At 44.3% G+C, this 26,319-nt stretch overlaps 1 protein-coding gene across 10 annotated transcripts in view; it reads left to right on the top strand.

Moving 5' to 3' along the window:
* Nucleotides 1-26,319, top strand: part of ebf3a (EBF transcription factor 3a) — a 121,431-nt gene that overhangs the window by 79,284 nt on the left and 15,828 nt on the right. For 7 of the 10 annotated variants that reach the window (XM_072667034.1, XM_072667028.1, XM_072667035.1 and 4 more), the window contains exons 9-11: nucleotides 7,895-8,028; nucleotides 9,428-9,554; nucleotides 25,926-26,014. In XM_072667034.1, the coding sequence (XP_072523135.1) occupies nucleotides 7,895-8,028; nucleotides 9,428-9,554; nucleotides 25,926-26,014 (350 nt within the window). The remainder of the gene's footprint in view (nucleotides 1-7,894; nucleotides 8,029-9,427; nucleotides 9,555-25,925; nucleotides 26,015-26,319) is intronic. The other 3 variants (XM_072667033.1, XM_072667029.1, XM_072667026.1) reach the window with 1 other exon arrangement.

Here is a 26,319-nt window from a genome sequence, read left to right as displayed (position 1 = left end):
TATATATATTGATGATGGAATATCCAAGTAATGCCACACTTGGTCACAGATACTTAAAAGCCTAATATATATATATATATATATATATATATATATATATATATATATATATATATATATAATGACTTTATAAGCGAAGGAAATAACTTCTTAACTTTCAATGGAAGTCAATGGCAATTTTAAGTAATTTTTAGAGCATTTCTATTGGTCCATTCATCACAAACTTAAATAAAAACATCCACAAATGATGCAAGAAACACCAAAAATGTATTTTAATGTATCTAGTATATGAGTAACTCATCCTACTACTATATAACTGTAACTGTATATATACACACAAGCAAAAATCAATAGATAATAATCAATTTCATGGTGGAAGGACCAATAGAAATGTCTTAATATAAGACTTACATTGAAAGGTTGAGGGGTTTTGATTGACAGCAGAATATTTATATAATTTAATTCTTTAATCATCTTAAACTATAGATTTTAGGGTTTTTTAAGCATGTCACTGGGTTACCTCATTTATTTATTGGTTGATTGAGTTAATATATTATAGGCTACATTTTAGTGGTGGTAAATAAACACACTCACACACACACACACACACACACACACACACATACACATATACACACACATACACATACTAAACACAGTCCATAAAGAACCACTTTGCGATATTACTGTGTATCACTGATTATACTAGAGGATATATAGATTTCTAGATTTGCATAGGAAGAGACTGAACCAATAAAGCCTTCTAAAGAGAGAGAGAGAGAGAGAGAGAGAGAGAGAGAAAGATGAGAAAATCTGAAAGAGAACGAGATAGTATTAAGTAAGACACTCTCTCTCTCTCTCTCGCTCTCTCTCTCTCTGTTTCTCCACTGTGTGTGGAAGGCCTGCAGCTTCAGCTCCATTTGCATACCAAGTGGCGGTAATGTTGTTAGGTTTATGCAATAAAGACAAGCGGATCGCGTCTGCAGGGCTGTAGCCTGTTAAAGGGGCCAGATGGGCAACACACACACACACACACACACACACACATACACACACACGAGCGAGGTACAGCTCTAATCCCATCAGCGCCGGGATCAGCCTGCCATCTGGCCGTCCCCGCCACTATCGCGCCGCGTTTGTGCCGCCGGCCCAACAAAGAGAGGCAGCAGCAGGCAGGACAGGACCTGTTCGAGTGCTTCAATATTGGGGGAGACGGAGGAAGGTGACAAACACACACACACACACACACTCAGGAAACACAACAGCAGCAGCCATGTTGCCATGGAAGAGGCTGCGTTTCTGATTAGAGCGTCACACCAGGAAAACAATACACATGGGAAGGCGGCAGGAGGCCAGAACACACACACCCAAACACACACACACACACACACACACACACAAACACACAACCCAATGGGATGCCCATGAGAGGTGGAAGGAAAAGCCAGTGATTTTCTAGAAGTGTGACATATGTGGTCGAGATGAGTTTGCAGTGATGAAACACACACAGATTGTGTGTGTGGTCTTGCCGAATATCAAACAGACACACACACACACACACCTTGCTTAAAATCACATACTGACAGGAAGTCAAAATGTAGCCCCGCTTCTATGGTTAGATTTACTGTGCTAAAAAGTGCTCCCTGCTAAAAACACATCATGTGTTCCCCTGCTAAAAAGTGCTCCCTGCTAAAAACACATACCCTGTTCCCCTGCTAAAAAGTGCTCCCCTGCTAAAAACACATACCCTGTTCCCCTGCTAAAAAGTGCTCCCCTGCTAAAAACACATACCCTGTTCCCCTGCTAAAAAGTGCTCCCCTTCTAAAAACACATACCCTGTTCCCCTGCTAAAAAGTGCTCCCCTGCTAAAAACACATACCCTGTTCCCCTGCTAAAAAGTGCTCCCCTGCTAAAAACACATACCCTGTTCCCCTGCTAAAAAGTGCTCCCCTTCTAAAAACACATACCCTGTTCCCCTGCTAAAAAGTGCTCCCTGCTAAAAACACATACCCTGTTCCCCTGCTAAAAAGTGCTCCCCTTCTAAAAACACATACCCTGTTCCCCTGCTAAAAAGTGCTCCCCTGCTAAAAACACATACCCTGTTCCCCTGCTAAAAAGTGCTCCCCTGCTAAAAACACATGCCCTGTTCCCCTGCTAAAAAGTGCTCCCCTTCTAATAACACATACCCTATTCCCCTGCTAAAAACACATGCCCTGTTCCCCTGCTAAAAAGTGCTCCCCTTCTAAAAACACATGCCCTGTTCCCCTGCTAAAAACTGCTCCCCTTCTAAAAACACATACCCTGTTCCCCTGCTAAAAAGTGCTCCCCTGCTAAAAACACATACCCTGTTCCCCTGCTAAAAAGTGCTCCCCTGCTAAAAACACATACCCTGTTCCCCTGCTAAAAAGTGCTCCCCTGCTAAAAACACATACCCTGTTCCCCTGCTAAAAACAGCTCCCCTGCTAAAACACATACCCTGTTCCCCTGCTAAAAAGTGCTCCCCTTCTAAAAACACATACCCTGTTCCCCTGCTAAAAAGTGCTCCCCTGCTAAAAACACATACCCTGTTCCCCTGCTAAAAAGTGCTCCCCTGCTAAAAACACATACCCTGTTCCCCTGCTAAAAACAGCTCCCCTGCTAAAACACATACCCTGTTCCCCTGCTAAAAAGTGCTCCCCTTCTAAAAACACATGCCCTGTTCCCCTGCTAAAAACAGCTCCCCTGCTAAAACACATACCCTGTTCCCCTGCTAAAAAGTGCTCCCCTTCTAATAACACATGCCCTATTCCCCTGCTAAAAAGTGCTCCCCTGCTAAAAACACATGCCCTGTTCCCCTGCTAAAAACTGCTCCCCTGCTAAAAACACATCACTTGTTCCCCTGCTAAAAAGTGCTCCCCTTCTAATAACACATACCCTATTCCCCTGCTAAAAAGTGCTCCCCTTCTAATAACACATACCCTATTCCCCTGCTAAAAAGTGCTCCCCTTCTAATAACACATACCCTGTTCCCCTGCTAAAAAGTGCTCCCCTTCTAAAAACACATACCCTGTTCCCCTGCTAAAAAGTGCTCCCCTTCTAATAACACATACCCTGTCCCCCTGCTAAAAAGTGCTCCCCTTCTAAAAACACATACCCTGTTCCCCTGCTAAAAAGTGCTCCCCTTCTAAAAACACATGCCCTGTTCCCCTGCTAAAAACTGCTCCCCTGCTAAAAACACATGCCCTGTTCCCCTGCTAAAAAGTGCTCCCCTTCTAATAACACATGCCCTGTTCCCCTGCTAAAAAGTGCTCCCCTGCTAAAAACACATCACTTGTTCCCCTGCTAAAAAGTGCTCCCCTTCTAATAACACATACCCTGTCCCCCTGCTAAAAAGTGCTCCCCTTCTAAAAACACATACCCTGTCCCCCTGCTAAAAAGTGCTCCCCTTCTAAAAACACATACCCTGTTCCCCTGCTAAAAAGTGCTCCCCTTCTAAAAACACATACCCTGTTCCCCTGCTAAAAAGTGCTCCCCTTCTAAAAACACATACCCTGTCCCCCTGCTAAAAAGCGCTCCCCTTCTAAAAACACATACCCTGTTCCCCTGCTAAAAAGTGCTCCCCTTCTAAAAACACATACCCTGTCCCCCTGCTAAAAAGTGCTCCCCTTCTAATAACACATACCCTGTCCCCCTGCTAAAAAGTGCTCCCCTTCTAAAAACACATACCCTGTCCCCCTGCTAAAAAGTGCTCCCCTTCTAAAAACACATACCCTGTTCCCCTGCTAAAAAGTGCTCCCCTTCTAAAAACACATACCCTGTTCCCCTGCTAAAAAGTGCTCCCCTTCTAAAAACACATACCCTGTCCCCCTGCTAAAAAGTGCTCCCCTTCTAAAAACACATACCCTGTTCCCCTGCTAAAAAGTGCTCCCCTTCTAAAAACACATACCCTGTTCCCCTGCTAAAAAGTGCTCCCCTGCTAAAAACACATACCCTGTTCCCCTGCTAAAAAGTGCTCCCCTTCTAAAAACACATACCCTGTTCCCCTGCTAAAAAGTGCTCCCCTTCTAAAAACACATGCCCTGTTCCCCTGCTAAAAACTGCTCCCCTGCTAAAAACACATGCCCTGTTCCCCTGCTAAAAAGTGCTCCCCTTCTAATAACACATACCCTGTTCCCCTGCTAAAAAGTGCTCCCCTGCTAAAAACACATCACTTGTTCCCCTGCTAAAAAGTGCTCCCCTTCTAATAACACATACCCTGTCCCCCTGCTAAAAAGTGCTCCCCTTCTAAAAACACATACCCTGTTCCCCTGCTAAAAAGTGCTCCCCTTCTAAAAACACATACCCTGTTCCCCTGCTAAAAAGTGCTCCCCTGCTAAAAACACATACCCTCTTCCCCTGCTAAAAAGTGCTCCCCTGCTAAAAAATCAGAGCTTGCTCCTCTTTTTTAGCAAGTAAGCATTTTCTGGGACACTCTTAGCGTGTGTTTTCCAGACACAGCCACACACACACATCACACATGCCATGTTCGCTTGCTCAAAAGTGCTCCCTGACTGAAGCCCTCTCCTTGCTGCCTCTTCCTGGTCCTGTGTTGAACTTGGCCTGCGCTGCCGCCCTCCCTCCCGTCTCCATCATCTGCTGGAGCACATTGAGCGTGCAGCATTAGATCACTAGTGCAGGCTGTGTGTGAATGTGTGTGTGTGTGTGTGTGTGAGTGTGTGTGTGTAATTCGCTTTGCTATGCCTTCCCATTCAACACATGTTACCCCACTACATGTGCATTGAAAGTGTATGCAAATGCAGCGTGGCAGAAGGGAGAGGGGCTGGCAGCTTGCAGTCTCTCTCTCTCTCTCTTTCTCTCTCTCTCTCATCGGGGGGAGTCATTGCAAATTCCGAGGCAATGTGCAGTGGTCTCTGGCCGCAGCTGCTAGCCGGCCCCTCCTGTGGGTCACACACATACACACACACACACACACACACACACACACATACACATGCATATACACACACAAAAACACACAGGGCCCTCCCTCTTCCTCCCTTATGCTCACCTACACAAAGTAAATTTGTTTACTGTAATTTTTGGTGAATGATTTGCTATAATTGGAAGTGTTGATGAAGGTCAGTCCCTTTGAGGAGCCGCGTCTGTCTTTAGAGACTCGATCCGCTTTCAAGCGCTCTGCCTGCAATTAAGAAAAGCAAATGTCACTCGCAAGCCTCAGAAATGAAAATTTGTATGAACTTATTAGCATGAAGTCAACAGCTCTAGTTAAGGGCAAGCTCCCGGTGTGTGAGAGTGTGTGTGTGTGTTAGCAAGTGAGTGTGTGTGTGTGTGTATGAGCGCTCAGGGCCTCTGCTGCTCTGGGAGATGTGAGAGGAATGAGCAAATACAACCTCCACTAGTCCAACATTAAGGCAAACAAAGAGAGGTGCCTTGTCTGGCCTGTTCTACACAACAATACCTAATGGTGATTAACTAGGCCTGGATGTACAGCCCACAGACAGACAGAGAGAGAGAGAGAGAGAGAGAGAGAGAGAGAGAGAGAGAGAGAGAGACACTTGAACCTGCCCACACAATCCACTTAGCCACAGATCTTATCACTTTCATGCTTATTGAGCATTGCCATTTTAAACATATACTGAATTTCTATTTTTTTAATCATTGAAAACAATATCTTCCATATATGATTTAATTATATATAAAATGATATACCATATTATGTATTTTTATATAAATTAATATTATTAGTGGCCATTTATTACATTTAATCTGCTATAAACTGTATATATTGCCACACACAAACCTCATATCTCCAAAAAGTCAAATGTCTTCCATATAGGATTTAATTATATATAAAACTATATAACATATTATGTATTTTTATATAAATTAATATTATTAGTGGCCATTTATTCCATTTAATCTGCTATAAACTGGATGTATTGCCACACATAAACCTCATATCTCCAAAAAGACAACTTATTAAGTTTCAATGGACATCAATGTAACGTCATTTGCTCACTTCGGTGATCATAATGCAGACAAGCTGACTTATTCATGAGGTATAGAAGTGAGTAATAAACATGTGGGCCACTAGATCTCTGCTGAAGCTGCCAGGTAGAACACTGTACTGGTGGAAACCCCACAGTAAGATCAGGAACCAGCAACATCTGAGCTTTAGCAGTGTGGATGGACGCAGGCCACTGTTTGGAAAGCATTGGAAAGCAACAGGTCACTCTTGGCCTTTTGGTTATGTGTATGGAAGGTGTGTTGCTGTTATATATATATATATATATATATATATATATATATATATATATATATATATATATATATATATATAGTTAATAAAAGGCTATTTTCCTATTCATTTGAAGTCAGTTCGAAGCAACATAACGTTCACAATCAGAGAGAAGGGCTCAGGGTGGATGATGTCACCTCCGAGGGTCTGTGGTGATTTGTTGCTGAAAGGGTTTTTACAGGAAGGCCCAGAATCTCCTGTGCGTTATAAACCGACCCGCTGAGAGCGGGCGACTGCGGGGGCAATGTCTTCTCCTCCCACCCCGACAATAACCAAGACATGGAAGGATGGGAAAGAAAGAGGAATAAAAAAGCGACAGAGTGAGAAAGATGAGAGCATGAGAGGACGAGAGCTGGATGCCGTACGTCTTTACTGCGGCGCGTGTTTGAGACTTGCTGTGCAGGGGCTAGAGGGGGTCTGTCTGTCACACAGTGGGGAAGGAGGGCTGATGAAAGAGTGGAGGGATGGGACAGCTGTAGAGGTGGCCCTTCACGCTGTGGATAGCAGAAATGCTGCTAGGTGGGGCCACCAGTCAGACTACCTGGGAATGGCCTGACTGGTTCAATTTAAATGAACGTGATTATAAAGGAACTGTGAGCTTGAATGAGGTTTTGCTGTAATGATGGATGAATCCAGCTAGAATACCAGGTTGAATCACTTCTTAAAGATGCTGAATCTTTTATTATAGATACTGAATCACTTTAAATACTGAATCATGTATTGTAGATATTGAAATATTAATTGTAGATGCAGAATCACTTATTTTAAATACTGAATCATTTATTGTAGATACTGAATCATTTCTTTTAAATACTGAATTGTTTATTGTAGATGCAAAATCACTTATTTTAAATACTGAATCATGTTTTGCAGATAGTAAATCATTTATAGTACATTTTGAATCACTTATTTTAAATACTGAATCACTTTTTTCAAATACTGAATCATTTAAAGTAGATACTGAATCATTTATTTTAAATACTGAAATGTTTATTGTAAATACTGAATCATTTATTTTAAATACTGAATCATTTATTGACAGGAACCATTTAGGAACCTTTATGTTCAGGCTTGTTAGAGGCGGGAAATCACCAGGACTGCGACCCTCCTGAACCTCCAGTGTGAGGAAGTGATGGAGGAGAGAAGGTTGGACGTTTTGTGTCTGAGAAGGCTCAACCCAATTAGTGCACACGCCTGTGTGTGTGTCCGTGTTTGTGTGGAGGACAAGCAGTCAAAGCAGCTATCCTATCGCGCAGCGACCTTTTGATTGGCTGCTGTCAGACTAGGCGAAGGTGCTTGTTTGCCACACGTACTCCGGCCTTAATCATCAGTGAGGAGAGTCAGTGGTGCAGCAGGACCAGCACTGCTTGTGCTGTCCCTCCGCTCATGGGTGCTTCTAATGGGCGCTTTAGGAAAGCAGAGCAGCCTGATGTATGACCGTGCCCTTTTGTTTCTGCGTGGCCCAAATCATTCATGTTTTGTCTGCATTTGAGTTTAATTGTCCCTCTGTGAGGGAGTCAGTGTGTGTTCTCTCAGTTTAGTGAGTGAGTGTGTGTGTGTGTGTATATGTATATTAAAGCACGATCCTGAGTGGAGTGTTTTTTCTCCTGTCATAAGCAGCTACCCCGTGCATAAAGGCCATTAGCCCAAGTGAAGGCTGGACTACAGGCGGAGCCACGGTCATCCTCATCGGGGACAACTTCTTCGATGGCCTGCAGGTCGTGTTCGGCACCATGCTCGTATGGAGCGAGGTGAGCGCCGCCGAATTGTCAGAGTTATGCAGTTTTGTAGTGTTTTTAGGAAAATGATGTGTGTTTGTATTTGTTACTGTTTGTGTTTATTTCAATTATTTAGTTTTTTTGTTTTAAATTGACAAAATTGGACAATAATTCAGATTCTGATATGAGAAGAATCAATAATTCAACAATGTTTTAAACTTAGCGCTGATTTTTGATTAGACAGTTTGTATTTGAAGTGATATTCGATGGGCTGAAATTAATTATTTAATGTATCGAACTTCCTTGTGAAGAAAGCCAGAAAGTCGCAACACATTTCTGCACATTTCTGCACATTTCTGCACTATGTCTAACTTTCAAAAAATAAACATTTTGAGTAGTTTAGTAACAAAACACATTAAATTTGTTTTCAAGACCCTTATAAACTTACCTACCTCCTTTATTGAATATTGCTTGGTCTTTGTGGCCCTAGACTGCCACATCCATTGCGTTTGGGCACCTCTGGTACAAAAGTTTTGGCACCCCTGCTACAGTACCTCATTCCAATTTTGCATTTTAGCCTTGAACAATGCATTTCAGGCACCAGTGGCGACATGCTGCAACCCCTGAACTAATGCATGAAGTTCTGGAAATTTATGTAATTATTAATTAAAAGTAAAAACACCCATAATATGCCATAATAACCCAGTATAATGTGTTTAAAAAATACAGGCTAGTGTTACCAGTCCTACTTCTATTTTTACTGCTTATATGAGATTCATTTAGCCGACTGGTCCTGTAGACTACACACTAACCGGCTTCACAGTCCATATAAACATCAGTGCTTATGGTGGTGCTGTTTGTTTTAATGAACTGGTGAAGAGTTGATGAAGTCATCTCATCACTTCACACATATCTCTTAGTCAGGCCTTCTGAAAGCCAATCAGCATGTGTTTGTTTATTTTATTTATTTTTTTATTATTATTTTCAATTTAATCACGGGAGCAGATAAGGAATCAAGTAAACCAAGCATGCTAAGCAGCCCAGTATCCACTGGGGCTTTGGCTGCATTCGGCACCGAACTGCGCGCTCTTGCAAAACAATCAAGCAATTAGGAGTGAAATGTCTGCAAGAGGGGAAAAAACACACAGTAAGAGAAAGATGGAGAGCAGGGAAAGAGAGCCATGTGGTGGTGATTTTAACCAGCCTTACGCCCCTGGCTTTTCCTGAAGTCAGCCTAAGCCAAGCTCCATTTACTGGCAAGGAAAAAAAAATGTATGAAGTGTATGGGGGGGGGGGGGATACTGCTGACAGGCTAATTTAGCATCAGAGTAGCAATTGTGTTTAGTCGCTAACATGGTTAGCATGTGTTAGCAGAGTGTGTGTGATGGCAGGCTAAGCACTAACTGTTTTGTGCCCTGCTGGTTCCTGGCAGCTGATAACGCCCCACGCCATCCGCGTGCAGACCCCTCCCAGACACATCCCAGGGGTGGTGGAGGTCACCCTGTCCTATAAGTCCAAGCAGTTCTGCAAAGGAGCGCCAGGACGATTCGTCTACACCGGTGAGTGCCAAAGAAATGATCCTCAGCTCTTTGCGATGCTCCAGTTCCTTTTTTTTCTCTCTCTCAGAACAGGGGTGGGCCGATTGTATTGATGTTTGTGATACTGAAATGTTAGTATTTCCAATATTGGCGTCATCATTATTTCTGGTTTCGATATTTCCAGAACTGATGAATCGACACCTCTGATAGTGAAGTATTAATATCTTTGATACTAAAGTATAGTTTTCTTTTCTATATTGAAGTATCAATTCCTCTGATCCTGAAGTTTCAATAGCTTCAATACTACTTTATCAATACTTTCCCATATTGGAGTATCAATATCGCCAAAACAGCAGTATCAATAGCTTCCATACTGAAGTATCAATATTTTCCCATACCAAATTATCAATTTCACTTAAACTGAACTATCAATATCTCCATAACTGAGGTATTGATATATTTGAAACTGACATTGATATTTCCATTACTAAACTATCAATAATTCCAATATTAAAATGTTGATTTCTCTTATTTTTAATTACTTCTGTTTCTGATACTTAAGTATCAATATTTCAAATACTAAGGAATCTATCCACACATAAATTATCAATATGAGGTGTTTAACTAATGAGCTTATTAATTTATGAAATTACTTTTCGTCATTTGATGTTGAAAAGCATCCCAGCACTGGTATCACTTCATATCGGACCGAAAAGAGTCAGCGGTACCACCCGTCTCTAACTCAGTCTGTCTCGTCACTCTGGTGGCCTTTTTACCTTTTCTCGCTTGCTCGCACTCTCTGTCACTCTCTCGCCCTCTTTCTCTCTTCCACTGCACTCCTGCTCTCCTTTTATTGTCCTTCCTGCTCGCTCCCATCTTGACCATTACACCATGGTTTGCTGGCTGTAGCCCACCCAGCTGTAACAGTGAGAGCTGGACTCAGTGCAGGAAAATTGTGTGAGAATGACCTGGCCTCTCTCTCTCTCTCTCTCTCTCTGTTTCTCAATGTCTGTCTCTCTCGCTCTTTTTCTTTCTCTCTGTAACCTTATCCCTTCTCCATCAGAGGGTAGAAGGGGGCAGCTGCCAGCTCCTGTTAATCTCAAACCATTACAACACCTCCCCAACCCTTCCTCTCCTCTTTCTCTTAACTCCCATGCCTAAATTCACTCACATTTAATGCACAGGTTACCATCACAGAGTGTGTGTATGTGTGTGTGTGTGTATATATATATATATATATATATATATATATATATATATCTGGCAAGGTCTTGTTCTGTGTGTAGGAAGGATTTTAGGTGATTGTATTTGTACTACTCTGGATCAGTGAGTGTGTGTGTGTGCGTGTGTGTGTGTGTGTGTGGAAGTACCTAATCTCTTCCTTAGTGTAGCTGGCTGATAGCGGAGGTGATGCGGTCACTCCATGTCTGACCTGGAAGCTCAGTATCTGATCCCAAACCAGGCAGGACAATGAGATAATCATCAGGAATTAGAGAGAGAGAGAGAGAGAGAGAGAGAGAGAGAGGTTGGTAGAGGGTTAAGGCGGTTTATTCGGGGCCCCCTGGTCCCCCCGGGGCAGCTGTTCCCCAGTCCAGCCCCGGTGTGGCTGCAGTCTGGGCCGTTTAACCCCCCTCAGCAAGGCCAGGCCACAGGCCAACGAGCCCCTGAGATAATGAAACCCGAGCTGGGGGGGGCTGCCTAAAACTGGCCCTGTTATATGAGCTCTGACACTAATGTCTGCTCCACCGCCCTGCAGGAAAACTTCTCTTCCAGCCGTTCACACACACCTACTCACTCTTACATGCTAATACTGGATAGGATTCAGCTAAAATAAGGAGTGGCTGTAAATAGGCCTCATATTATGAAAGTCATTGAAATGGAAGCAGTAAGCTAATTAGTTAGCACCAACTAATCACACTAGCTACAAGCTAGTATACTAGCCCTGATGAAATTGTAAGCGCTGCTAGTCAAGTCATTACAATACAATTCTGAAAGAGAGATTACATTGGTTAATTCTTCATCAAGGCCATCCTGTATTTTCATACAGTTCAAAAAATTAAAAATTAAAGACCATAAATAAGTAGATTAATTGCTTAATTGCTACACACATATATACTGTACTGTAACTCACTATATAAGTACCACTGGCCACTTGACAACACACCATACATGGTCGGCTCATCTCAACTTTAATTGATCTCCATGTTTGATTAGTTGCTTGTCTGCATTATAGAAAGATGGAAATCCCCCCCCCCCTCCTCCTCCGCCTCTACCCTCATTCTCCTTATGAGGATGTTTTTATTTGTTGTTTATTATTTGTCTCCGCTGTCTGATCCCTGCTCCCTTTCGTCAGCAGGAGCGTTTTAATTACAGCCTGAGATTTTGAGGACTTAGTTAATTATCCCCTCGAATTAAAGAGGGGAGTCACATCCTACACGCCTCAACCCTCTCGTTCTCATTGAACTCCATTTCCCAGAGTGCCTTACCTCACTCTGCGGGGTCATAAGAGACAGATTAGACAGATAGAGCTGGTTGAAGGCGTGCGCCGGACTAGTTTTAGTACGGTTATTGTGCCGTTTATTAATAGCATTGTGGGGAAGTGCGGCTTCGTTGAGTTAGTCACCGGTTTGGAGCCAATTGAGCTTCTCCATCAAAGCGGTGTTTATTAATGAACGCGTTTAAACACGGGACATTATCAACAATAGCATTCATAATTACTGTAATTATGCTTGTTTTCTTTGACCAAAGCTCAAAGGTGCAGTTAGCTTTCATTTGTGTGTGTTATTCCTCAGCCTTCATGTCTCTCGCCCCTCTCTCTCTCTCTCTCTTTATCTCTATATGTTTTTTTGTTTTTTTCTCTTCAGTTCTTAAACTCTTGTAAGTGCTATCGATCGGAACAAATTGCCTGTGCTTGTAATTAGTTCATAAACAGCCACTTTGAACTGAGAATGCTAGGAGGTCTTGGTGGTATTCACGGTGTGTGTGTGTGTGTGTGTGTGGCACTGTGTGAGGTTCTGCTGGGCTAAATGGACTAATGGCAGCTTAACAAAAGGAATTAGAGAAAATGAATGTAAACAGTGTTGTAGAAATGCTGTACTGCTGCGTGCAATGGATCTTTTTCATGTTGACCGCCCTCCCCTATCTATGGAGTCACACCCTCTCTCCCAAGCTGATGTATTATCACCAATTACAGGCAAAGCAGAGGTCTCTTCTATGGGGGTGTTATGGAGCCAAATATAGCTCAGCTCATTACACACACACACACATAAACAAACACACACAACTAACATCCCTTTTCGTACATAACCGTACCGCATCCTGTGAATCATTTTACTGATGACACAGCTCACTATAGCAGATTGTCTGTGGATAAAAGGATGCCTCTAGTAAGTCAAGAGTCCCTGCAGTTAGTTAGTGGCATTAGACATATAGTTTCCTTTAAGCATTAGTGCATTATTGCCAGCAGAATGTCCTCGGTTAGAGGCAGTAGTGCCTTCTTGGTGTAAATGTCAGTATGGTCACCATAGGGCTGTGGCAGCAGAGCCTCTATAATGTTAGTGGCAGCAAAATCTGTATAATGCGTGTGACAGCAAAGTTCTTCATTGAGTTCCTGGATGCCCTATTAAATGCAGGACAGTCTCCTTTAGGATTAGTGGCAGCAGAGTCTCCATAGTGTGGAGTTGTAGTACTAATGGCAGCAGAGTGTTCATAGTATTAATGGCAGTGGAGTCTTCACAGTGCTAATGGCAGCAGAGTCTCCGCAATATAAGTGGCAATAAAGTCTTTATAGTGTTAATGGCAGCAGAGACTATCCGGCCTGAAATGGCAGTCCAGCCTCGATAGTATTAGTGGAAGCAGAGGCATCCTAGTGTAAGTGGCAGTTTTCATGGTAGCATAGATAGTCTACGCCCTATCAATGGCAGGAGTCTTCTTTGATGTAGTGGCAGCGAGTAGAGTCTCCACAGTGCTAGTAGCACTAGAGAGTCTTCTCAGTGTTAGCCCCGATGCCAGAGGTGGCAGAAAGGTCCTCACCACTCATTCATGCACAAGCCGGGCGACTGGGAACGACGTGCTACTTTAGGAGTCGATAATTCTTCTCCATCACAGGCAGCACAAGCCGGCTGTCTCAGAGGTCAACCTTCCTTAAACAAATGACTCCACATTGGCCGGAAAAGACCAGGCCAGCGTCCTCCCTCTCTCCCTGCCACTTCCAACAGGGCAGTGGGGTCAACAGTGAAATTATACACTCTGCTTGCTCGGCCATCGCAGGCAAGGCAGGGCACAATAAAAGTGGGATATGATGCGGTGTGGGAGTGGACTGTGAGGTTACACAAACACTGAGAGAGTGTGTAAGCGCTTTATGAGCTGCGAGTCCCTCGCCTAAAACAGAGTGTCATTTAATACCGGTCATCCATGGATGCAGGGCCAGGGTGTGTGTGTGTGTGTTCGCAGGAGAGATGGTGAGTTTGAGTTTTTGAGCATGTGTGTATGTAAGGTTATTTACAGCTCCAGGCTCTTACTGGTTGTGGCATGTTATTGGCTTTGCTGCCTCTTGCTCTTCTTCAGTCCGTGCCTTCGTATCCTTTTAAGATCTCCATGTTCTTTTAGCTTTAACCTTGTTTGTTTGTACCGCCGCATCTTTTGTTAGCACAAGGCCACTTGTGCAGCGTCTGATACCTGTATCGGTTATCCATTGATCAGGCCTAGGGTAGAACAGCCTGTCAGGAGGGTCTATAAAAAAAATCAAAGCGGGACAGACGTGTTTGTCCTTCTGCCAATAGCAGTCATTCCAAGAAGCCCTCTCAAGCTGATCAGGCAATTCTAAAAGCCTCGTCCAGATGTTCCCTTTAAGCTCCTCTATTGGATTTGACAGACGCATGTTCACTGTTCTTTTCCCTTTCTGTTTCATCTCCCGTTTTTAGCAGGACTTTGCCATGCAAGGGACTTGAAAGGTAAACCGAAGTGTATTAACGGCGAGTAGCCACGGCGTGCTCGGGGATATGGTCAGTGTTCCTCTGTTTTGTTTTTAAAACGAACACTGGAGAAATTAGAGCCACAAAAAAGTGGAAAAACAGAGGAAAAGGAGAGGAGCTGGGATTTGGCTGCTGGTGGTATGTGAGGCTTAACAGGAGCAGGCCTCCAGAGCGCCCTTACGAACCATTTAGAACAATGACAGCAATCATAAATAAAGCTCAGCATCGGGCTCTAATTGCATCAAAGCTATTGCTTTCTATTTAGGCATGGTCACCCTGAGAGCCTGGCCTCAACGCTCTACTGGAGCTGAGAGAGAGCGAGAGAGAAAGGGAGAGAGAGAGAGAGAGAGAGACGTACCGCCGGAGCTATCACCCCTCCGGACTATTTGTCCTAATCAGTGACACCATTTACCAGAATTGCTTAAAATGAACTATACCTCATAGAGAAATCGTACATTTACCAGCCTCCATTCATCACGCGGAAATTGAGGGCCAGTAAACTTTTCCTTTCCTCCGAAGGGATTGTAGACATGCATCAAAATGTTAAAAAATGATTGGCGAGGGAGAGCTGTCACACATTTATCAGGGCTGAGGAACATTATTTGCTAATTTCCCAACCTGCTGCGTGACAGGGTGCTTCATCTTTGGACCCACAGTGACCGCCACGGCCCCTTTCTGTTATTAGTTCAAGTCAAGCGTTTTTTTTTTTTTTTTTCCTTTTTTCTCCCTCCCCGTTCCTTCTCTCCCTGACCCCCGCTCCCCTCCTTTCGTTTTTTTTTGGCCGCCTCTAACAAGAGCCATTTGTCTATCATGCGCCGGCACCTTCTCCCGATTCCACTCCAGAAGACTTTGACCACGGTCCATTCGCGCGCTCTCCAAGGGCCTGGCTCTCCTGGCCTGCTGATTGGCCGGTGCCCCTGATAAATCACAAAGTTTCCTCGTCAAGGTGAAGGTATCGACTGGGCTGCGCCAAAACTGACAAAACGCACGGAGGAGGAGACAGCCATTCATCATCCTCCAAAGAGGACAAAGGGGTCGTCTCAAACACTTCACTCGGCAAGCCACTGCCAGAGACTCCAAGTGTTATAGATGCCCCGACCAGGGCCTGGCACCAACACACATACACACGCACTGGCACCAAACCCAGTCCTTCATTAGACTAATTACTGACATTTAAAAGCTATTAACCCCAGACACAAGCATTTAGAACAGTACCGAGCGTCTCTCTGTCTAACTTCTGCTCTGCTGGGGAGTCTAGCCTTGTCCCCCATTGCTCTAGGCAGAGGAAGGAACTACGTGACCTCTCGGGCAGGAAAGAAAGGTACGCAGGTAACCCCAGAGGCTCTGTAGCTGCCGGAGGAGTCTTAGAAGGAGGCGACAGCTACAGAGAGAGAGAGAGAGAGAGAGAGAGAGAGAGAGTGGTGGAGCCTGTCTGTAAACAAACGCTTTAAACAGCGGCACATGAAACAGGCTATCGGCAAAAGATCAGCTGGGTGATACGGGAGGAGGCTATCAGTGCATCGTCCTCTCTCTACACCCACCGCCACCAGCCTCGTACCGAATCAGATAGAACTGTCTCCTTAGCTCTGGTGTGCACACACACACATACTCTCACTTGAAGTGTTTATTTGGGACCACTGAGTAAAATCCACCCAAGTTTGGTCCAATATATAAGTCGACCAGTCAGGCACACAGATTGTGGACAGTAGCATAGTAGTAGTAGAGCTTTTGGAGATTGGAGATGTTTGGAGAGTCACTTTTTCAAGGAGAGTGACTCTCCAAAGACAATCCAAAAGGATTTCAGGGGATCCATATGTTCAGTCCATACGTTTGGACCTTCTCCACTTTTCAGAATACTGCCTTCAACCATCTGAACTTTCTCTCATTAAAAAGAACACATTTGGATATAATTGGTTCTGCGGGTTGCTATTTTGGCCAGTGTGATTTTTCCCCCCCTTCTTCTTCTTCCTCTTGCTTTAAATAGGTTTGTCCTTACTAAGTCACACACATTAGTCCTGCTCCAGTGGCCAGAGCCTTTTTTTTTTTTTCTGATGAATGACTCGCTCTTTTGTCCCACTCGTTCACACGAATCCTCCCATTCTCTCCTCTCTCTCTCTCTCCTCTCTCCACTTGGACCTGGGTTCTCATGCTTCTCCACCATCACAAGGTTTATTTATGGATTATATCCAAAAGCCACGATATATATCGACAGTTGGAGGAAAACACAACTCATCTGGAATGAGTAGGAGGAAGAAAAAAAAAACGCAGCAATAATTTAACGGACCCATCGATTTTTCGGCCCTGTCCATGTATTGATCTTCATTTTACAATATTAATTCTTGCCTGAGACGGGCTGCCGAGCTGGTTCGGTATAGGCAGGTTGTTAAAACCTGAACGCTGCTGTGGTTACATTTGCGGCGGCTATTGTCTGCTCTCCAAGAACGAAGGGTCAACAAGAGCACCTGCGGAGAGGAACATCACAAGCCAGACTGGTGGGGTGGTGGAAAGAAGGGTCTTCTATATTTTTAACCTTCCCTGTTACAGGGATAGACTCGAGATGTAATTTGTGTCAGAGAAATAAAATATGAAGGGACTGAGTAGATGATGTAGACGAGAGTGGCTTTCCTCCACTGTCGAAGTGCCACTATACGGATGGTCTTCTCTCGCCTTTCCATCCAGTCCCACTCCAATCATCATGCCTGTATCGGTTCAAAGTTCATGAAATTTCTATGAGCATTGATCTGATGCCATTGATTTTTTTTTTTCACCCATCCTCCTGCCTCCCCTCCTTCACCCAACCTCTGCAGATCTTTGAAATTTTAATTTCCGGAGCATCTGAATTTCTCGGAGATGAAATAGCTTCCTTGGAGACAGCTGGCAATAAAATGAAGTTAGCACCACGTCGAAGAGACGCTGGCTCTCTGAACTCTGGAAGACTTTTTCCTCTCTCTTTTTCCTTCGCTCGAGCTTCTCATTCAAAGCAACATAATGGTACAAACCCATTCAGCTTAGCTTAGCTCTTACCTTGTAGCTGCCTATTACTCTTACTTTCCTTCTCTGGTGCTCAGTGAAAGAGGAAAAGTATCTTCTATGTTAACACATTGAGACAAAAGACTTGAGAAAAGAGCGAGAGTAGCAGTTTCTCTGTGCAGTGAGGCTGTGGAGTGGAATCTGCTTGCTCTCGATCCTCCAGCCTTTTTCACCTGGCCCACTTTACTCAGTTACCAATCAGCGGGCCATTTAATAAGCCGCTTCTGATATAATCAGTATTGGCGTCTTCCCTCTGGTTTGGCGAGGCTAACGTGTAAAGCACTTGTCGGCAAATAACACTTTGTCACTGAAATCACTAACCCCATCCAGAGGCACGGCTCCGTATTGAGCAATGTGATTGGGCTTGACTTCATTTTTACACATTACGAGCTTTGCTTTCGGCCAACCTTGCTGCAGAACTGTACCCAGCACAGGCTGTAGCCCTCTTTCTCTTCCATTCTCCCATTGTCTTGTAGTCTATGTCTCTGTTTGGTTTTGACAGTAACAAATGCCTCGTCGCTCGGCATAGATTATATTTCTGGGCCTGCTCTGTGAAATTCTAATTACAGCAGTGGTCTGTTTTGAGGAGAGGAAACTAACTGGATTATTACCAGCGTATGGTAAAGAGGAAAACGAGCCTTGTTGAGCTGAGAGCCGGTTTCGCAGAATGAATCAAGCGGCTGCTCGGGACCTAATGAATCTTTTCCTGTTTTTGTTATGCCGGGGGAGGAATTTTTGGAGTAAATTAAAGAAGTGATTTTCTCGCATTCCTCTCCTCTTTCCCCCCTTTCTTTCTCCACTGGGCCATAACGACAGCTTTTCGGTGTTAAAAGATGCTTCCCGTTTGTTTTTTGAGCTTTGCCTTTCTGGAAAACAGCAATAGCTGGGAAGGAAATAAAGAGAGAAAGGTGAAGAGAGAGTGTACGTACATTTGTCACACTCTGTACCATCCGGACCCTCTGTATTTCATCCCTGTTTTAAGCGGCTGTCCACTTTTCCCAGGAGAAACCTTTCTCTCCTGTTGCCATCAGAGAAGGACAGTATGCTGAAGCTTTCTCTGCACAAGAAAAAACAACAACTCTCTCATCCTGCTTCTTTCCTGCTGTCTTTCCTTCAGTTCCTCTGCCTGAAAGGGTAAAAGAATTGTGCATGTGCCTGCGTGGTGGGGGTAAGAGTTCTTGATGGCGTAGGTGGAGCAGAGATAAGCTTGGAGCAGTTAAGTATAATTAGACAAAGTAATAGTGAGCAACAGCAATAAAGCCACTCATTATCTTGCCCAAAGATATAGCCTTATCATAATAGGCGGTAATGGGGGCGTGGAACGGAACAGGCAGCTGGAAAAAAAGAAAAAAAAAGCCCCCAAAAAACACAACGAAAAAAAAAATAAGCTCGCCTGTTTGTTCAAAGGAGCACAGTTACACCAACATGTATCAAAGTTTCGCCCTTTCGTCCTTTTTTTGAGGAAATCTGCTCAATCGTAAGATCAAGAGCCCACTCCTTCGAAAGACCTTCAAAGGGAAAGGAAGGAACGTGGAGCTGGAGCGGCGCGTGGCGGAAGGGGCGGATGCTCCGTCCTCGTTTCCAGTCTTTTCCTCCTGCCTGATTCAGATGGATTTGCAGGGTTTAAATGCAGGGAAAGGAGATGACAAAGCTCGCACAGTCATCAGAACTCTGGAAAAGGGGAATAAAGGACTTCCACACTTCCCAAATTCGCCTTAAATTAGTACCCTACCTTGTAAGCAGCACTTTGCTCTGTCAGGGCCTCCGCTGTGGGTTTGATACTGATCCCCATTAACACTGTAGACATTTGAGATCACGTCACCCGGCTCACTTTGAGAGGCACGAGTTACGCACCCATCTGTGACGTCTGATTGACGGAAGGCCTTTTTCAGTTTCGCTAAAATGTGAGCTGAAGTGTTTTCCCGCAGTTTCCGTCTCTTCCCTCAACTTTGCCGCACGTCTCCGAACTTCAAGAGCCAGGCGCCGTCGCAATTCATCATGGTTTGCGGCGAGCGTGTCACTTTTCCCGTGCCGTTATTATGGGATGGCTCTCTTATTCGGAGAGAGAAGCATGTCAGAGATATGTATCTTCTGCTGTATGCCGTGTCAGCTGTGAGGAATGACAATGTACAGTCTTTGAGAACAAGGTCAAAGTACTCTGTCTTCAAATACATGGAGACGTGTACCGCTCGGTGCGCCGCTCGGTGCACCGCTCACACGCGCCGATATGCGCGCTATACGTGTGCTGTAGGCCTACTCTACACACATAGGCTGAAACCCCCTTCCCCCCTACACACACGTACTCGAAAAGCAGCCTGTCTTCGGTAACCAGATTGTGCTTAACATTCTCTCCTACAAATGAGGGGTGGAAAAGAAAACATCTAAATATGACGAGGCAGATTTGTCATCTGTCAAAGAGCAGCGCTCCTCTGTTCTTTCCTCTTTTCCGCCGAGCAGAAAAGCATTGCAGCCTCATTAGGAGGACAATTCTTCTTTCTGCACGAGCTCTGGAAGTCGTAAGAGCGCTGCGAGGCTCCATTTGATTCTACACGCTCACTTATCGTCACTGTAGCAACAAATCTTCCCGTCTTCAAAACGGTAACTTTAGCAGGAGGAAAAGTCTAATGCAGAGGCAAGAAAGTGCCTATGTGGGTCTTTTAGTCTACTCTACTACTCACATAACATCTCGTATATGATAGAAACTCGGATTTCTCAGTGCCAGATGTTTGTGGACGCCCAATGTTTCTTCCAAAATCAAAATATTTAATAATGGAAGGTATTCCAGTAGATCTTCGGTCTACGTTGATTAGATTTGCCAGGTCCTGGATCACAAACCCTGCAGCATGGAGCTCCACCACTCTTAAAAAGACTGCTCCACTGCTCCTCAGGCCAGTGCTTAGGGGCCGTTGGATCAGATCTTAGACCATTGGATTTGCTTGCATTCAGCCATGAGATCATTACTGGGGTCAGGTCCTGGTGTTGGATGATTAGTTCTGAATCACAAACATGACTCTAGGTCATCCCAAAAGTGTTGGATGGAGCTCCATCACTCCTGAGAATGCAGTACAACCACTCCACTGCTCCTCAGCCCAGTGCCTGGGGGCTTTTGGACTAGATCTTAGAACATTACTATGAGGATTTGCTTGCATTCGGTGACAAAGGCATTACTGAGGTCAGGTCCTGGTGTTGGATGATTAGTTCTGGATCACAAACACCACTCTAGGTCATCCCACAAGTGTTGGATGAAGCTTCATCAGCTTCACAGCTCAGTGCTGGAGGACTTTTAGCTACCTTTTAGGCCATACTTGACATTGGGCATGTTGGCCTAAGGCTCGGTCTAAGGCTTGGCGGCTCCACAGAATTCCATTGAACTGCCCATGCTTTTTGATGCTGTCGGTGCACAGTTGAACACCTGTGCCAGAAATGGATGCACTTTGAAGTACCTAAAGACCCTCATTAGAAGGGGTGTCCACAAACCTCTGGACATATGATACAGAACATGATATAAAATGCGTAGATTTGTAATAAAAAGATGTAAGCAAAACACAGAACCGCGGCCAGACACCCGGCTTTTATGGAAAGGCCCTGAAGCAATGATGTCTGTGACAATGGCCAATTCTGTTCACTCCCTCTCTTTCTCCCTCTCTTTCTCCCTCTCTTTCTCTCTCTCTCTTTCTCTCTCTCTCTCTCTCTCTCTCTCTCTCTCTCATTATCCGCGAGGTCAGTGGGCTGCATTGGAGAAGAAGCGGATAGATCAATACAAATTATCTTTGAGCAAACCCTCGCTGACAGGCTGAATTGCAGCATATGTTTACCCAAAATCAGGCAATTTATCTTAATATCAGCAAAGTAATGCGGGACAGGTGAGAGGTCAGCCACTCTCTCCACCTCATAATTACCCGCCTCTAAAACAGGAAAGTGCTATTGATTGGCCGAGCCCAGGGCAGGGGGGCTGGCGCAGAGCCAAGGGGGAGGGGTCAGCCTCCGGCCCAGCAATCCACCTATAGACCACTAGCGCTTAGGTGAACAGAATAAAGAAAGAAGAAGAGAGAAACTGGTGTGAGCTAGTGATTTTTAGTGTTGTGTAGGACCTTATATCTTCTGTACCTCTCTCTCTCTCACTCTCTCTCTCTCTCACTCTCTCTTTTACTCTCTCCACTGTTTTTCAAGCCTATGCCAAATTCATAAGTTGTTACTTCTCTTATGACTAAATATTTAATATTGACTCTTAAGACATGCTGTTTTTTTTCTAATCAGAATCGCAGATTGACATCAGTTAATATTCATATTGCAACGTACAACATACAGTGATGTTTGCTGGCTCTAAGTGGGTGTGTGAGTGTGTGTGTGTTCATGCTGCAGCGTGCAGGTGGCGAGGGCTGTGTGTTAATGAAGGATTCTGTGACCTCCTCTGTGTCATTAGCATCAGATCAATAAGTGATGAGCATTTGTCTCCATCAGAATGCATCTATTAAACCACAGCCACTGTCACAATCACACTCTCATAACGTGTGTGTGTGTGTGTGTGTGTGTAGATTACAATTTTGCCTTTGACACACACACACACACATGTACACATTTGGAACGAAGTCACGTTAGGCTGAACCCCTTAAACCCTGCTGCATTGGCACATGCTTCAGTTCTTAACTACATGACATGGCCAAAAGTATTGGGACACCTGCTCATTCACTGTTTCTTCTGAAATGAAGGGTATTACAAAAAAAAAAAAGGTGTTGGATGATCCCCACCCCACCTCATATCCAACTCCCCAATGCATCCCAAAAGTATTGGATGGAGCACCATCCATCATTCCAGAGAATACAGCTCCACGGCTCCACTGCTCAACAGTGCTGGGGGGCTTTATACCCCTCTAGACCATGCCTGGTGTAAGTCATGGTGCTGATAGAGACTAGACAGGCTGTATGTGTGTGAGTGTGTGTGCATTTGCACATCTGTGTCAGCAACAGGTGCAATTTAAAGTAGCTGAATACATTAATAAGAAGGTGTCCACAAACATTTGGACATACAGTTTTGCAAACCCTAAAACCGAACCCTGTGGGACTCCACAAAGTGTGCTACACTACAGAGTTTCGTTAAGGCGATTTGGATGTCAGCCCTGAGACGTTCTTGTCGAGAAACTGTAAGAGAAGAAGGGGAAGAACACGGTTACAATTAGGGAATACAGGAGAGGAGAGAAAGCGAGAAAGAGAGAGAGAGAGAGACTGAGAGAGTTACATCCTTGTGAGAAGTCGTGTCATGTAAAATCAATAGGGCCGATCAATGCTTTATTAACAAGGCAGCATCTTATTTCACATTGCTATGCTGCACTTTGTCTTCAGCCATGCATGATGGCCCGTCAGATAGCATCACGCCTGTCTGACTGGCAGTCACAGGGTGACACGCAGACGCACACACTGCTCACACACTCACGCGCCAAACGCAGCTCCCACGGATATTGATCACCAGCCCCTGCACTTAGACATAATTGTGCCACTTCATCATAAAGTCGACCAATTATTTTGAGGAAGTTCTTGTCTCTCTTTCCATCTCAGCTGATCTCTGCCTGTCAGAGGAAGAGGACCGCTGTTTTACACTCATCTGCTCAACATGCTAGGCGGGCCTGCTCCCCAAAAGCTCACAGTGATAATAAAGCGATCATTTGATGGGATATTAAATTTAGCATATTTTTATGCCATTTTCCATTTATTATTCCTCTAAAGGTAATCAATCAGCCAAGACATGGTTCATGTCCAAAGTTTGCTTTGCATTGGAGCTATGAAGCCTGCAAATAATCAATTAGCTTAAAAGCCTCAAGGTGGCTATGCCATAGGGGTTTTTTGGAGACGTTAACCCCTTGAACCCTAGGTTTATTATTTAGGTATTAATTCTAATGCAGAAACTATTGTGAAGTGCTTGGTTAAGCTTATTGTGAGGCGCCCCACAGGGTTCTAATTTAGGGCCTAGAAAATTGATGTTAAATTTGGCTGCAGTGCAGTTATGACTCCTCAAATGTCTGGGTCCAATTCTCAAGTCTGAGAAAGATAACAAGCTTCCATTACCTCCATTAGCTTTAGCACCAAACACCAAACATGCCTTGCATTTGGGATGAGGAGGAAAACCATGTATATTAGATTTCTGTGCTGAAGTATCGCTTTGAATAAACCCCAAGGCTTCTGAGCTGCAGGACTGTATCATTGCGTATAACTGACATTGATGTCTAGATCCACAGCCAATAACACTTTGTTTGTCCGACCACAGTAAGTGTATACTCACCCTTTCTGTGGCTTTTCCCCATTCTCCTCCATTCTAGCCCCTTCCTTTCTTTCTTCCAGCGGCGGAGGGCTGTAGTAATAGACCTCCGCCAGTTCCTCTAAAGCTTGTTAAACACAATGTGTGCAGTCGCAGCAAGTTGAGATTATGATTCATGCACTTGTATATGGAGCGGCGCTGGCCTTCTGATTTATAACCCGTGCCGTTCATACTCAAAATTACAATTTCAGAAGGAGGGGGCTGCACATATGTGTGTGTGTGTGTGTGTGGGTGTATGTGTGTGAGAAGAAACAGAGGGACCGAAGAGAGAGAGAGAGAAAAGATTAATTACTATTTGTGGCCAGCAATTTCATGAGGCTGGCCCAACACAGCTGTGGAATGATGGCGCCCTACATCAGTTTGTAGTCAGCCATTCACAGATTATTAAAGCTTTGTAAGATGAAGTGCTCCTCCTGCCTGGTTTGCACTGGGGCAATATGGAGGGAGAAAGAGAGGGAGGGAGAGAGAGAGAGAGAGAAAGAGAGAGGGAAGGATAAATCTGAGAGGGGCAATAGCCCGACATATGTCATCATCGCCTGTTTGCCATAAATCCAGCCAACGGTACAGGAGGAAGGGACTGATGCAGACTTCAGAGCGCTGACAGCCATGATCGCTGTGTGTGTATGTGTTTATGTGTGTGTATTTATTTCTATGTGTGTGTGTGTGTATATGTGTGTTACCATCACACACTCCCTCATTCATAATGTATCCACCAAGCTCTCCAAATTTATTTGATCAATTATGGCCCGATTGCTTTAAAAATAAAAGGGAGGTGCTGAAGAAGAACTGCCTCTGAATGTGGAGCTGAGTTGAGCTGAGTTGAGCTGAGTTGTGCTGTGGGTGGGAATATTACACACAGTAAAACACGGTGATGTTATTGCCCTTTATTCATGTGATATCTGCGTCCTTTTTGATGAATACACTCAATAACAGCTGTGTATACTGCATTTCACTGCGTATCGGGGCAGTGGTGGTGGCTCAGAGGTTAGAGCACTGGGTTATTCATTGTGGGTTTGATGGCCAGGTCCAATAAGCTACCAGTGTTGGGTAATTGATCACAGTGTTGTGGGTTTGATGCCTGTGGGTCCGATGCCTGTTGTTTTGAGTTATTAATCACAGGGTTGTGGGTTCAAAACCCAGGTTTAATAAGCTGCCAATATTGGGCTTTTGATAACATGGATGTGGGTTTGATGAGCAGGTCAAATTACCTGCCAATGTTCAGTTTTTGATCATAGTATTGTAGGTTTGATAGCCCAGGTTCAAAGAGCTGCCAATGTTGGTCTTTGGATAACATGGATGTGGGTTTGATGCCCAGGTCCATTAAACTGCCAATGATGGGCTTTTCATAACATGGATGTGGGTTCAATTCCCAGGTTCAATAAACTTCCAATGTCAGGTTTTTGATTGCATGGATGTGGGTTTGATGCCCAGATCAAATTACCTGCCAATGTTCAGTTTTTGATCACAGTATTGTGGGTTTGATGCCCAGGTTCAATAAGCTGCCAATTTTGTGCATTTGGTTATGGGTTTGATGCCTAGGTTCAATAAGCTCCCAATGTTGGGTTCTTGATCACATGGATGTGGGTTTGATGTGCAGCTTAAATAAGCTGCCAATGTTGAGTTATTAACCACATGGTTGTGTGTTCAATCCCGAACTCCAAAAAGCTAACAGTGTTGGGTTATTGGTCATAGGGTTCTGGATTCAATACCTAGGCCTAACAAGCTGCTTGTGTTTTTGATCACATTGTTGTGGGTTTGAGGCCCAGGTCAAGTAAGCTACCAATGTTGGACTATTGATCACAGGGTTGTGGGTTGTATACCCAAGTCAAATGAACTGCCACTGTTGGGCCTTTAACCCTCACTGTTCCAGGAGTGTTGTAGAACGTCTGACTCTGGACTCTGACTCTAACCCTGGCTTTCCAAGCTGGGATACACCAAGAAAACAATTTCACTGCACTGATCAAATGTTTATGCATAATCACAAAAAAAACATTAAATTTCAGTGTGTGTAAACCTGTGTTCAACGTGTGTATGTGTGTGTAGAAAACTAATGGATGGCTTTTCTTGTTTGTGTGTTTAGCTTTGAACGAGCCCACTATTGACTACGGCTTCCAGAGACTGCAGAAGGTCATTCCCAGACATCCAGGTGACCCAGAGAGGTTGCCAAAGGTCAGTAACTGCTCTGAAAGAGAGAGAGTATGTGTGGGGGAGAGAGAGAGAGAGTGAGAGTGAGCTGTTTATCATAGAAATGTCAAAATGGGAAACAATTCCGAGACCCGATGTTAGTGCATGCAATCTCTTTTGGCAAGTCATCACTATTCAGTCACTGAAACACATAAACACACACAGCAGGCAGTGTGTTTGGATTTCACGAGAACGGTGCAAAAAAAAAACTTTCGACGTGGCGAAATAGTTCAATTAAGCATTTTTCCACTCCAGTAGGCAGTGGCGATTGTAATCGGAGCGCAGCCCTC

Source organism: Salminus brasiliensis, chromosome 22 (genome assembly GCF_030463535.1).
Source record: "Salminus brasiliensis chromosome 22, fSalBra1.hap2, whole genome shotgun sequence".
NCBI classification, from domain to species: Eukaryota; Metazoa; Chordata; class Actinopteri; order Characiformes; family Bryconidae; genus Salminus; species Salminus brasiliensis.
Note: the sequence above shows the minus strand (reverse complement) of the source record. Positions and strands in the feature narration are given on the sequence as shown.